Below are 15045 nucleotides of genomic sequence, written 5' to 3'. Positions count from 1 at the left end.
AACTTACCAACTACATTTTTATAGATGCATCTTAAAAAGAAGAAATCTCCCGGTGATCTTGTATAATAATTTACAAGCAACAACAGAAAAGGAAAGCATATCTAACTATATAAAAGGAATACTCTTAACCATAAAATTTTATTGTGGCATCAAGAAGTCTTTGTACATCAAACAATTCCAGTGCATCCGATACACATTTCCAGTGCACTAAAATCCGGGATATTCTCAAAGTTTTGAATTTGTTTGACCTTTTCTCATCTCTAAAGTCAATGACCACTTGTCAGAGAAGGGGAAAAACACGGAATACAGGATAAGAGGAAGGAAGTTTTTGTGTACACATTGTTTCTGGTTTTATTTATGTAAGGCATCATTCATATGGTCAAATGAAATTCCCATCTTGTTAAGTTTTACATGTTTTCATTGGCAGCAGAGAAAGTATTCTAAAACAGAACTTGACTCTCACATCAAACTACCAGAGCTAGTTTAAAATAGAACCACACCTAATATTATAGAAGCTGGTATAGCTTTCTGCACGCTGCTCATTAGTGCTGAAGTACTCTGTGGTTTTGTGGGTTTCCTGACTGGGATGGTACTTAAAAGAATAAATACACAGTAGCAGTGATAAAAGCTAGAAAGACTCTGACACACAGCACATCAAGCAGTCAGAATATTTTGTCTCGTGTTCATCCTAAGAGTAAAGTGATTTAGCAGTCAGAGCAAGCAGCATCCTTCACAGTTATTAAAACATTTAGCATCAAGGGAATTAATTCAGCATGATTTCAACTACACCTCCAGGCTGCCACATTTTTCTCTTCATTGACCAAATTGACAGTTCTACTTAAGATGCAAATGAAGACAAATCAGTGTTTTGTTTGAATTTCTTATAACACTATATTTTCACTTGAATATATATATTAAGAACACGAATAGGTCAGATAAGATCCTTAAGCATAGTTTGTAAACATATCTGACAGTTTAAGACCAGTAAGAATGTAGCCTTTCACAGTATCATAGAACAAATAAATATTTGCCAGTTGATACAGCTACAGAAATCTTTAATAAAAACATTTGGAAGCAGGGAGGGAAACTTCTTGATATATCAGATTACTACACTTCCTTCTCATTTATGCTCACTGAAGATTCTCTTCCAAAAGACACTGGCTAATTTCATAAAGGAATGGCAAAGACAGGGATTCCAAATAAAAATAAAGATAGCCCAAAGCAAGAAACTCCTGTGCAATTGCATTAATTCAGGCCTCCAACTGTAGCTGTATTAGATAAAGTCTGTGGTTCCAAACAGCCTTCTACCAACAGAAGAAACTGTATTTTCATTATTGCTTTCAATATCAGTTTGTTACAGCTTCACAAATTATGCTGAATGGTTGATCTACTCTGCATGTCATGTATAAAAGATACATACTTCTGAACTGGCCTTGGGCTGGCTTACTCTCCTTGTCATCACTGAATGCAATGATCTGAAGGGCATAGTTTTGATCTGGAATGAGACCCTGAATAATTGCTTTGGTTGCAGTGTTTTGAAGAATTAGTTGATTGGTTTTTCCACCTGTAACAGAAAAGACCAAAAAAAGCAAACGTAATTATTTTCTTGTAGAAAGGTAAATGTAGTGAGTTAAAAGCACCTCAAACTCTAACAAGACCCAAGTGTACTTTATTGTCTGCTTCTGGAACTATCCAGACAAATAGGACAGAGGACATCACTGAAAAGCAAGAAGTCATACAGCCTGACCAGAAAGAAACCAAGATGTTAGATATATAAACATTCCAATCAGCCCCTGCATCCGTATCTAGGTCTCATGGAATAGCCAACATATCTAGCAAAACTATTAAAAGAATGCCCAAATTATATTTGGGCAATGAGATGAAACACTTCATTAAATAAAGTGCAAAATCAAATAATCAGCTCACAAAGCAGAGAAGTACTTTTTGCAACAAAAATTACAGGCTTAAGATTAATGATATGAAATCATGGAACTATGCAGATTGAACAGAATCTGTGAAGTATCTCAGAATCACAAAATGGTTGATGCTGGAAGGGACTTGCAGGCCCCATTTTGTATAACTCAAGCAGGGAAACCTACAGCCACTTGCTCAAGCCCACACCTAGACACCTTTCTAATATCTCCATGGAAGGAAGCTCCACAGCTTCCCTGGGCCACCTGTGACAGTGTTTGGTCACCCACTCAGTAAAGAAATGTTTCCTCTTGTTCCTAATGCTACACCTCCTACATTGCAGTTCATGCATATTGTTTCTTGCCCTGGCATTAGGAACCACTAAAAACAATCCAGTTCCTTTTTCTTCCCACTCTCCCTTCAGGGGTTTCTGCAAATTTGAATTTCCATTTGTTTCATAAAATTTTTATAAATTTCTTTTATGAAACACTGTAAGGCTTCTGTCAGCCCAGTTCTCAGCTGTCCCGATCCCTTTGAACAGCAACCCTGACTTCTAGCCTGTCAATCATTCCCACCAAATTGATACCAAACTTGATGAGAAGATGGTCTCATCCATCATCCAAGTGAAGTATTATGTGATACCATTAAGGAACACACTGTCTGATGACAAGAGGCTCGGAAAGCATAATAAAATGAAAAGTAATTAACATAGAAATGCACACAACAGCATAGCTGTTTTATAGACTTCCATTTTGCCTTTCTCAGGAGACTTTATGTAAGAAGAGGTATATACTTATGTATTTAAGCTACATGTAAGTATGTATAGAAATAGAACCTCCATAAGATAGCCTTATATATCCACTTCATCTTCTGTTTTTAAAAACGTTTTTGAATGAAAACCTGAAAATTTTATGCTCATGTTTGTTCTAAAATCTTGTTTTTTTCTGAGAAGTTCACCATGGGAGAAGGCCTTAGGGAGATCCATCTCAAAGCTCTGACTGAAATAGCATTCCTGTGTTCTCCCTCAAGCACTTCCTATAGTCTTCCTTAAACTCCACTGGAAGAAAGGCCAAGACAAACTATCAGTGACAATCCCAAGGACTGCATATGAAGTAGAGCTACCATCAGTTCCCATATTCTGTGCCTATGAACACATAGTGCTTCGATAAATTTCACTCTTCTGTTGAATGGTCAATACTCTTACCCACAGTTTGCTCACAATTCCTTATTCCTGAAAGGTGACATTAGCCTCAGGAAAGCTGCCTAACCTTAAGTCTAGATGCCACAGTAATTTCACCTTACAAAAAGAATATATAGATTTTCATTTTACCTGAACTTGGAGTGACAAGCAGCTTATATCCACTGAATTGCCCTTTGGGGGCTTTCCAAGAGATCTGTACACTGTCAGGATTGACTACATTATACCTTAGCCTTGTTGGTGGGGACACTGCAAGTGGGGAAAGAAAACAACATTTAAATTCAAATAAAGGAAATAGTCAATTTTAAACATTAAAACAAACATGTAGGAAGACGACACAAGATTTTAACAGTAAAGGATGCAAGTTATTCCAAATGTCACATATCAGTTTATTAGTTTGTAAAATGACGTCCCCAGGTGCACTACTTCCCTCAGACATACCTTTTATTTAACTGTTTACAGAAACAATCTAACAACTTAGCAGAGGACAGGAAAACAAACAGTGTTAGATGTTAAACTCTAGTTTAGCAGGCAAAGCTGGTAATACAAATGCTCTTTGTTAATACAACGGAATTTAAATTGCTCTCCCTGCTTATGCTGACAGTGTGTGTTACATAGACAGCCTCCTTTACTTCACATTATTGTGGGTGTTGCCCCACATTTGAAGTCACTCAGGGCCAAATTTTCAAAGCCTTGTGAAGGTACTGTAACCAAGAGGGAAGACAGGCACACACAAGGAAGAAGAAGCATCAGCTGCCCAGTTTACAAACATAGCCACAGGGACAAACATTTGCCCAGTTGCAAGCACTGCTTTGGCCTCATCACTAGAAGACATGCGCAGGATAGCAGAGATTTAGGCAGAGGGCAATCTAGAAATGGTAAAAAAATCTGGCCTTCCCTTATCTTGTGCCATCACATGGATTTCAATCAGAAGGAGCAGATGAAATGAATAAAAGCATGAAAGACATGACATTTCAGTGAAGTAACACACAGAGGAACAAATAGAAAATCCACCCTAGACTGTTATGCAATATCAGCAGGATGGTGCACATGTACATTTACTGGCCCTTCACAGTGAGCATCCTCCTGCTTTGGCAAGCTCCACCGTTGTTTGACAATACCCTACAGAGCATTTCTCTCCTACTCCAGGGAGCCACATCCCCCTTTCACAGCAGACAGCTAAAGCACAGCTGCTAGTTGTGATATTCAAGGTTGTCAGTAAGGGGGAATCTTTATATATTTCAATAGGTTTGGGCTCATACAGAACTAACTGGCCTACAGTGAAAGGCAGCCAGAGAAGCCATCTGGAGGCTGAGCAATAAGAAGGGTTAGAAAAGCTTACTTAAGTCCTCCACAGACATTCCCCTCCTTTTCCTACTACCTCCACAGCCCACAGAACTTTTTCCTTTATTTTTCAGTCTCTTACACATGCCTCTTGTCACTACCACCCTTAAGGTTTCTGTTGGCACACCTGAAAAAGATGAAAGAGTTGGGAGAAGTGCCAGTTTCTTTGCCCTAGAGCCCAATGTAGCTCTCAACTGATCGGGCACGTGGCCATGTTTTTTTGGTCCACTACACATAGCATGCCAACAGTTCTTACAATATTTCTGAGATTTAAGGACTACAGCATATGGAGCATCTGAGTCTACAAGGCAGAACGTGCTATGCAGGAGTCTCTGGCCTCTCCATTTGACCTGCTGCAGTCAATGTAGATCTGGCAACAAAAGCAGCCAAAGACCTGTCCTCAATTGATTACTTTTTCCTACTCATTTCTTTTTCCAAGAGCTTGCAGAAGAAAGGAGAAGGAAAGAGGCAAGCTGTAGTGTTTTTGACATCTCAGGTAGGGGTTTTTTAAATATCATCTAACAAAAATATTTTGTGTCCTAGAAGTCCGGAGCTTTAGCACAAGATATTTATTCCTTGTATCCAGCCTAACAATCCATAAGGGACAGCTTTGTTCTGTTCCTCTCTGCATTGAAGGATTTCACACCAGAAGGCAGAAAAAGAGGATGTAAGCATCAAGAGCAGCTTAGTAACACCTCAGCACTCCCAAAGATTTGAAAGAACAAGCTCAGGAGAGAGGCAAGGGGACAGAAACAGCAGGTAGTGCATCAGTTCCACATATGCAAAATTGTTCTGATTTGCAGCGTTGGGCATATCTCCAAACAGCGCATTTCCTTATTTGCTGGGCACAATCTTGTCAGACTAGCCTTCAAACTGCCTGCCACCTCCCAGGGGTTTAGAAGAGAGGCGGCAAGTAGGAGCACGTGCGGGAATCACTGTGAATGCAGAATCGGTTCTTTGAAAATTTGGCCCTAGTACTGCAAAAATATTTTGGTGGGCAGGCTTCTGCAAGAACATTCAGCATGCTATAATTGTAATAAAATGACAGAGACTATGGCAAAGAGTTTCGAAAGCCAAGCAGACTGTAGTTATGGATTACAGCTTATAATTCATTCTCAAGATTCATTCCATCTTTTGAACTATACATAAGTCATACTGAATTGGTGCTGAATGAACAAGAGTGACAAACCATACCTAGAAATTTGGAAAATATGCAATTCCTTTCATATTTATTTTGTCTGAGAAAAAAATCAAATAGACTTCTTACAGTTGCATACTGTCTGCATTTATTTCACTAGGATTAAGGGGTAAATTTGTATGGGGCTTAAGAGGCAGAGCTGAGAGCAATCATAACCAAAAAAAACATGTACTGACAAAGAAAACCAAACCTCATGTCTTTGTATTTCAGGTTTTTATTTTTATTTTTTCCTCTGCCATCTTCCTCCTTCCCCTGTCCTTCCATCCTGCTTTCAACTTAATTGATGAAAGCACTTTCTAACAAAGAAGCATAGTCCTGGCCTAATTGCTATTAGCCATCACCAAACCCAGTAAATTTTGGGAGCCCCTATAAACCAATCACAGATCTTACAAGGAAAGAAGGACACAACCACCAAAGGCTTTTCTGTTTACTACAGAGTTATAATGTGAAAGACTAGAAAAGTTGTGCCACAATAGTCTTTACATAACTAGTCAATTTTCAGTGGGTATTTTTTGTATCAAAGGTGGTTCTGCAGAGGAATAGATATTCCCATATAGCAATGAACCATAAGGAAGAAAAGAATTTTTCACCAAACTGAAACAGATTCAGCTGTGTCATAGCTGTGCAAAGACTAATGTTCTGGCACAGAGAAGTACATACAGCTAAGGAAGTTAAAAATCTAACACTTGAACAGACAACAAAATATTGATGGGAATTACTACACATTCACCAACCTGAAGAGGATATCTTTATTTCTTTGGACCTTTATTGTCTGTGGAACAAAATCTCACTTCTTGCAGAGAGGGAAAAAAAATGAATCCAAGCTGAGTCAGTTAACTGATAAAAATCAGTAGCTAGAGCTTGTTAAGTGGCTTTACAGGAATGCAAAAGTGAATGGCCGTCAGCAACATTAGAGCAGTCACCCAAGAGAAAATTAATGACAAGTTCAAGGCTTTGGTTTATGGAACCAGATAGATTAGTGCTCCCAATACATTATTCTTACGGACGAGTCAGGAAAGAGCATTCTGAACTATTCAGCACTTTAATGGAAATGAAAAATACCATGAGCTGCATATCTGCAGCTGTCTCAGGGACATCCAATACTCTAAAACTGGATGTTAACTAGACCTTGCAGCTTCCAATGTACTTTCATCTTAAGAATTGAACCAAACAAGTTAATATGCATTGCATTTACATTAGTAACACATGGAAACTTGTCTGCGTAGCAATAATTTCCATCTTTACATGAAGAAAAATACCTAAAAAAAAAATGTTATTTTATGAATAAATGGAAAATTCTGAAGCTTTCTCTTGCCTAGAGCCTTTTTCCCCTGTGTACTATATAAAAAATTAAGCACATGAAATCTGGAATGTTTGTGGCTGTTGTTTATGTGACATTATGCTGAAGAAAGAAATGGCAGTGATGAAAGAATACCCGTCGCTGAGGAAAATTGAATATGATAGTATATATGGCATTCAAACAGTAAATGAGAAAACCATGTAGTTCAATGTAGGTAACTCCTCAGCTGAAGGAATAAGTTGTAGCTTCAGGCATGTTCACTTGAGAGTCCCAAACATTTTCTCCTTTCCAAGAAGTCACCAAGTTACACACCTTCAATAGAGCATCTTTGCCAAAGGAAGAAAACACAAGCTGGGACTAATACCAGCTCCTCCTATACCATGGCAGAGTGTACAGTTTCTTAAATCAGAAAAGCATACAGTAGGTGGTGCATTAAACTGTAAATAGTTAGCCAGAGTTATTGTAAGGAGTTGCAACTTTAAGGAAAGGTATTTGAGAAATATCTTACTAACTTCATTGTAAGAAGAGACGTTTTTATTCAGTGAAAATGGATTCGAGATTTCATATCACCTCATTCAACACCACCACAGTCACTCTGGGCCAAAGCAATACTCCGCTTAGCTTAGTATGTAGCTGCTGACAGCGTTCAGTAGTTGATGCTTGCTGAAAGAATATAAGAACAATGGAAGCATTGTTCTTTACTCAGCAAGTACATCAACTCTACTGCTGGTAGAGTGATTGTGGGGGGAAAAAAAAAAGTCTCCAACCATCATCTCATCTTGTACTGATAGTTAGAGAGTTTTCTCCCTTATCTATGATTGATTAAACCAAAGCTTGGGAAAAAAAAGTAGTGTGAAGAACATGGCTTCTCAAGTTCAAGGAATTACATACAACTGTATGGAGATGAACCTCTATTACCAATCCTGTTTTACAAATCTTAGCCATATGTATTAGGACTGAAATTCACAGACAGAAGAATAGTGACCATATGATTTGCTTTACTGGCTCATTAACTCAACAATGTTCTGAGCCTTATTTCTGACCAGAACTGTTGCACTGAACATTGGAAAGGCATATTTCTTCATTCAGTTCACATTGCCACTTTAATATTACTGCTAACACATGTCCCTAAATTCTGGAAGAAGCTTGTAAAACACTCTCAGATGCCCAAACATCTATGTCAGTATGTTTCCCCAGCACCCGAGTGCCACGCAGACTGGACAGCACAGCTATGTGCTTTGATCAGAAGTCAGAAAGCTTCAGGTTGCCACCAGTTTGAGTGTGTTCATGAATAATGTATTACACAATAGCCCTAGAAGAGCCCCAGGATCAAATTCTGCTCCCACTTATGCCTCAGCAGCCTCATATCAAAGGGATTACATAAAAAATAATTTTGAGATAAAGTTATTTCTTGAGAAATTATAGAAACCCATTGGAACTGTTCCTCCCTCCTTCCCCATGCAATATGATAAGTTCCCTCAGAAATCAAACAACTATGCATCTGATCTAACAAGTATTTAAGCCTAACAATCTCAGCAGTATTTTAATATTCATAAAGGAGATTTGAAAAAAAAACCTGCAGAAGCAGTGTGTGACATTTAACAGTACTGTGTGATACTGTATGATACTGTATGATGTGTTGCTTCAGTAGTTGTTCCAAAGACAAGAAGTAAATTCTATATGAGTTTAACATCAAAACTGGTCCTTCAAACTTTCTTGATCACATAGAGGGCAGACACAGCAATTTCTGATAAGTAGTTTCAAAATACTCTTATTTACAAAAGGCACCCAAGCTTGCAAACAGAATGGTTTATGATATTTCAGATACCAGGTTCAAGAAGTACACACAAATGCACAGTTCTTCTGTCCCCAAAATCAACAGCAAAACTCCTGCTTTGCTTCAGTAATAGCAGATCAACATCCCAGAGGGAAGCAACACTCCCAATTGGAATAAGGAAGTCTATTTCTGCACATCAGAGTGACCTAGTAAAAAGCTCCATCTTTTTATTTATTGCTTACCTTGGCCCTGGGCATCACTGACAGAGTAAGCTGCAACAGCTAAAAAAGCCAAGAGGAAGCAGCTCTGTACCTCATTCCAACACAGCATCTTTTCCCACTTGATGTATACAGTATCAGTGGGTCTGAAAACACAGAAAAGAAATATTTAATGAACCTCTAAATCTACAGTATATGCTTCAATGAAAAGTGTGGGCAAAAACTGATTCCATTAAACAAAAACCACGATATAGCTAAGAGCTTGTCACGGATATCAGTGAAGCAAAGATTTTGTCCTGAGAACAGCTAGCAACCAAATTATGCTTTGCTTGAGAAAGGACACTGGACAGTTCTCAAAATTGGTCCCATGCAAAGAGAAAATAGTTATTCCTTGCAAGGCTTGCATTAGTATTAGAAGTAATGTTTGCTATGTATGTATAACAAATCAAAATGGGTACCTCTACACAATCTAGCACTGCAAGTCCCTTAACAAGATACCTGTGGTAGAGAACTCTCAATCTCCAGATAAAGCAGAACTTAAAAAGACTAACACAAATATCAAAAATGTATATAATATCCCCAGTTCAACTAAGCAAATTTATACATCAGTTGTCAAAAAAGGCAGAATTTTGTTCTGATGAAACAAGTTCTCTTTTCACTGTGCATAGAACCTACTCTGTTTTTCCTATTTTTATCTTATTCTGCGCTCTCTGTTGTACTATCTGGTGCTTGCAGGGACTAAAGCAGATGTTACCCAGAAGGCCTGCAGGATATCAGTTGAGTAAGTATAACTCTATTTGTAGGCAATGCCATGGTCAAAATTATTTACTCTAACTCAACCCATTAGAAACATCAACTTTCAATACTTTCCAGTTGAATTACTCAACATACATAGATGTACCTCTGAAGATTCATAGACACTTGAAAGCATGATACTATGAACATGTTTATCTACCATTCAAGTAGTTTTAATCAAGACTCTTAACAATTTTTGCTGCCCTCTCCTGTTAGTATTTTACTGGAGAATTAATCTAAGCTTAGTAACAGTAATTCTGTTGCTGTCAAAGACTCAGCATTTGAAGGTTTACTTTAGTAAGCTTTGGTTTACATATTTCTTTTTTGTAAGTCCCTCTCTTTCACTTTCCGTGTCACTTTCTCTAATATCTTCAAAATACCATCATTTAATTTACTTTCCCTATTCCCATCATGTTCTAAGGAAAGCATAACAAGTGGTCCAACTACTAGCTAAGAACACAAGAGGCAGACCGAGGTACCTCAGCCAACAGATGACAGACATGTATGTCCTTCTCTCTCCAAACATTTACAACTCACATTAGTTATCCATGCACTTGGTAGGTCTTATGTCACAAATGTCAGTCACGGACATTTGGTATATCACCTAGAAATATATAGGCAGCTTGATCATCTGAAGTTCTAACCCCAAAGGAGGTTAACTAAGTTTTAGCCAAATTATCAACAAGTTCCGCACTACTTAGATCCATGTTTTGAATCAATCACTTACATTGAATCATAGAGGTTAGAAAAGACTGCTAACATCATCTAGTCCAACCATCAACTCATTAAGATCATGCCCACTAAACCATGTCCCTCATTGCCACAACTTCCCTTTTCTTGAACACCTCCAGGGAGCCAGTGACTCCACCACTTCCCTGAGCAGCCTGTTCCAGTATCTCACTGCTCTTTCTGAGGAGACATTTTGCCTAATCATAGAATTGCTCAGGTTGGAAAAGACCTCAAAGACCAACAAGTCCAACCACAACCTAACCATACTATCTTAACTCTAACAACCCACCGCTAAATCATGTCCCTGAGCACCACACCCAAACAGTTTTTAAACACATCCAGGGATGGTGAGTCAACCAACCACCTCCCTGGGGAGCCTATTCCATGCTTAACAACCCTTTCTGTAAAGAAGTGTTTCCTGATAGCCAACCTAAACCTCCCTGGTGCAACTTGAGGCCATTTCCCCTTGTCCTGTTACCTGTAACCAGCAAGAAGAGACCAATCCCACTCTCAATCTCACAAGCTAGAGACAAATAGATATATTCAATGACAAAACTGAACTAAACAATAAGGTATTGCTATTTCATCCTCCAGATGGAATTCAAGAAGCCAAGCAAGATGCCCAGGCTTCCTATACACAAATCCAAAGACTGAATTCAGATGAGCCAGCACAGTCAGCCTACTGACAGGCAACAGTAAAAAGGAAGAGAAAATCTGCATCCCTTGTGCAACTTACACTGAATACTGAGGCTTCTCCTTACCTTAGAAAAATAGCATGAAACACATAAATGTTGACTCTTCAAGGAGCAGCATGCAGCTCATTCTTTGGTGCAGCCACACTGTTCAACAATTTCTTCCCATGTAATAACTCAGTACTGAAATATTCACTCCCAGCTGTGAGTCAGCTCCTCATTTGCTAGATTTGATACAAACCCTCCTCTCAAATAACAGCTATAAATACTGAGCGGCACGCAGCCCTGTGTGGGAACACTCCTTCCTACTTTTTAGGAGAAAAGCCATTGCACAGGGAAGGTAGGATTTATTGACAGAAGTGTAACTGGTGCTGGACAAAACAGAACCAAGGCACCAGCTGACTTCTTCACATGGGGAGGAGTGGCCCACAGAGGCAGACACGATTCTGCAGCCACCTCGTGGCTGACATCACCGGGGAACGAGAAGAAACAGCCTTCAGCTTTTTATACTTTTCTCCTTTTATTAACTATTGGTAACAGAGTTATCTGACCGAATAGCTCTGACAGCAGAGACCAAACTGCAGCCCCCACCCCAAGCCAAGAGCCCTGCCTCGAGCACCGCTGCTCCCCACGCGCTCCGTGCCGTGGGCTGCCCGGGCTGTACGCGCCTCGCAACGGGGCACCTTCCTCAGCGGAAAGCGGTAGCTGTGAGGCCTCTCAGTCCGAGAGAAACCTGATGTACGCCCACCTCCCATAGGCAAGACCTGCCAGAGGAGTGCCGTGGTTCTGGTTACCACTTAAATACAGCCAAGGAACAGGGACCAAGCCACCGCGGTTACATCGCGGTGGCTTCTCACAGAGCAGCCTGACCCAGCACCCAGCCGGAGTCTGGGAACGGCAGCAGGCTCAGTGAGGTCGACGTCCCGCAGGCGAACAGAGCAGCGTGACCCGCCCCAGCCCTCCGCCGCGCTGAGGGAGCCGCAGCCCCGCCGCCATGGCGGCCGCCCCCGAACGAGCAGGGCAGGAAGGAACGGGGGGCTCGGCAGGGCGCCCCAGCCCGGTTCCGGCAGCCCCTCGGCGGCCACGTCCCGCTCGCCTCCCGCAGCCCTCGCGGCGCGGCTCAGCCCGCCCTGAGGGGCCGCGGCTCGGCGCCATCCACCTGCAGCCCCACCCCGGCCCCCTCTCGACTCTCTTCGGGGCGCTGTCCGCTATCGGATCCTGCGAGCACCCCGCTTGAAAGCGCCTTCCAACTCGCACGACAGTGGGGCAGCGCGTTGCCTCCGCCGAGCTGAAGCACGGGATCCTGACGGAGACAGCGGGAATCCCCTCCGCGCGTGCCCGGGCAGCGCGCTCACACCCCACGGCAACCGCGAGAAAAGCGACGTGCCCGGCCGCGCTCCGCAGCAGCCGCGGGAAGGAGAGAAGCTGCTCTCACGGGTGGAAACCCCTGTTCCCTCTTCCCTTCTTCGCCCCGCACTTCACAGGTGCCCGCGCAGCACTCCCGCTCGCAGCCAGCCCCTGCCCGCCTCACCCCGGCCACGGACGCACAAACGCGGAGCTCGCACCGACCTGGGCGGGCAGCAGCGGGTGAGTCGGGGCCGGGGGTGCTGCCGCTCGCTCCCCTCCCTCCGACTGCTCTTCCCCTCACAGCGCCGCGTCCGATAAGGCGAGAGGGACGGGAGAGGAGGCGGGCAGTTATAAAGCAGAAGGTGGAAAGAAGGGGGGAAAGAGGCGCGCGGAGCCTGGCAGCCAGCGCCCGCCCCCGCTCCGGTCCCGGCGGTCCTCAGGTGCGCGGGCGGGGCCGGGCCCGCAGGTGCTGGGCTGCTCCTCTCAGCTCTTCTCAGCTCCTTCCCCTCTTTCCTGAGTCGCTCGTTCAATCCGTTGTAAATGATTTAAAAGGTGCCTGCTTCACGGTGCTGCGAGGAATGTGAGTATTTCTCCAGTGTTGCTCGTTGTGATGCTCAGATCAGTGATTCATTGGGGAAATATTTATATAAAAATGTTCCAGAGCTTGTCTGGCTTCGTTATAAACCTTGATTAAAAGCAGCGTAGTACATAAGCACGTTTTTGCTGTCTATATGGACACAGCGAAGGGAAAGTGGAATTGCAGAACCTGTATTCGTGCAAAAACTGTGGCTTACCTACAGTATGCCCTGCTGAATTTACAACTGAGGTACTACTCATGAGGTTTGTAAGTCCCAAGAATTTAAGAGGTGAGGGAAAGTATTCATTTCAATGTGCCTTGTCCTCCATATGAAGTTACAGATGGAATGGTGGAAGGATTGCAGTTAAGAACTGCGAGGAAAGAGGGATGTGCATGCTTTGTGAATGCAGCAGAGCAGGACTGCTGCTGCTGGGTTGGGCTCCCAGTCCTGCAGCTCTTGTCCTAAGTCTCTGTGTGCAGATATCTCACTGCTGAAACTGCAGAAATGTTTAAGCTTTAGAGGCACTCACCTGAGTCTGGCTGGTTTCTGGAGCAAAGGTTAAGGAGCATTCCTAGATCTACCCGGCACATCCCGTTCTCTGCAGCCGAGATTCTGTGGCACCACCAGATGTGTGCTGTGATGAACACTTAATACTAGCTGACAAGAGAGTCACTTACAAGATAACGTTCCTTCTGAAACAATGACGCGTTCAGCTCATTGATGCTAAATGGGATACATTTTAGAATCATAGAATCACCAAGGTTGGAAAAGACCTACAAGTTCATCCAGTCCAACCATCCACCTGTCACCAGTAGGTCTCACTAAACAATGTCCCTCAACACAACGTCCAAACGTTCCTTAAGCACCTCCAGGGTCAGTGTCTCCACCACCTCCCTGGACAGCCCATTCCATTTTGTACCTTTCCAGCCCCTAATTTATGGATTTAGCTAAATAACAGTAGCCAGAAGTCAAGGAGGCAGATGGATAAGCCAATCTGAAATACCCTTAAAGACTTGGTAAACACAGAGAGATCAATCAGGCTCATCCATGACTACTTTCTGGCGCACGTACTTGAGGGCATGACAAGGAGCAGCATGCCAAAGGGAAAGTCAGTATGCCAAAGGGAAAGTCTGGCTCAATCTCTCTCATTTCTTTTTTTTTCTCTTTTTTTTTTTTTTTTTTTTTTTTTCCTCCCTGTGTGAACGGTGCGGTATGCGAAGTGCATGAGCTCCATCCTGTGGCTGCATCTGGTCAGTGTGCAGGGACCTACACAAAGTTTGGAGGAGCCCACTGCCCGGAACTCCCCAGCCTTCAAATGAATGAATGCTTTACTTCTCAGTCACCTCCATGCATCAGGAATGAAATTAATATTTTACATTTAGGTAAAGTATGTGATTTCAAGGGTAACTCTTCTGGGTTTATTTTCTTGATTCACTATTCTATATTTTGCACCATTTGTCTGCCTTGTAGAGTATATAATGCTTGATATCATTGAGCTTTACATAGTTTGCACTGGAAAGCACTGTGTAACTTCTGTGCAACTACAAGGAAGAACTAATGCTTCTTTGAAAGAGTTCATATGAGCTGCACATCTGGAAATATACTTAGAAATACAGTACATATGTACAATATTAACATGCAAATGATTTACCAATGTTTCCTTCTTGTCCTCTTTCTGAAAAAAATACAGTTTTGAGAAGACATGTACTACATGTGAATCAGTACCGTGGATTGACCTTCCACTATTTTGAATTGGCCACACTTCTGTGATTTGGAAAGAGCAACAATGATTTACAGCCAGCATGTTTTAAAAATATTCAAACCAACATGATATGACCATCCTTTGCTTGGCTAGTATAGATTCCACAAGGCTTATATCAATAGGATTACATGGGGAATTATATTGAAAACACAGCTGGACACAATTCCATGAATACAGCTTAAGTGCAAACAAAGAA

The 15045-nt window shown here is 41.9% G+C and overlaps 1 protein-coding gene across 10 annotated transcripts in view; it reads right to left on the bottom strand.

Moving 5' to 3' along the window:
• The window catches only part of COL14A1 (collagen type XIV alpha 1 chain), a 120781-nt gene extending 107072 nt beyond the window's left edge, over positions 1-13709 (bottom strand). For 6 of the 10 annotated variants that reach the window (XM_040676821.2, XM_040676777.2, XM_040676799.2 and 3 more), the window contains exons 1-4: positions 12732-12796; positions 8971-9092; positions 3242-3358; positions 1421-1564 (exon numbers count right to left, since the gene is read on the bottom strand). In XM_040676821.2, the coding sequence (XP_040532755.1) occupies positions 1421-1564; positions 3242-3358; positions 8971-9058 (349 nt within the window). In that variant the 5' untranslated portion in view covers positions 9059-9092; positions 12732-12796. Of the gene's footprint in view, positions 1-1420; positions 1565-3241; positions 3359-8970; positions 9093-11231; positions 12797-13616 lie in introns of those variants that run through there. The other 4 variants (XM_040676842.2, XM_040676853.2, XM_040676790.2 and 1 more) reach the window with 3 other exon arrangements.
• Positions 13710-15045: the final 1336 nt, after the last annotated feature.

The sequence above is a fragment of the Gallus gallus genome, chromosome 2, assembly GCF_016699485.2.
Source record: "Gallus gallus isolate bGalGal1 chromosome 2, bGalGal1.mat.broiler.GRCg7b, whole genome shotgun sequence".
Lineage (NCBI taxonomy): Eukaryota > Metazoa > Chordata > Aves > Galliformes > Phasianidae > Gallus > Gallus gallus.
The sequence above is the reverse complement of the archived record's forward strand: the minus strand, read 5'-3'. Positions and strand labels throughout refer to the sequence as shown.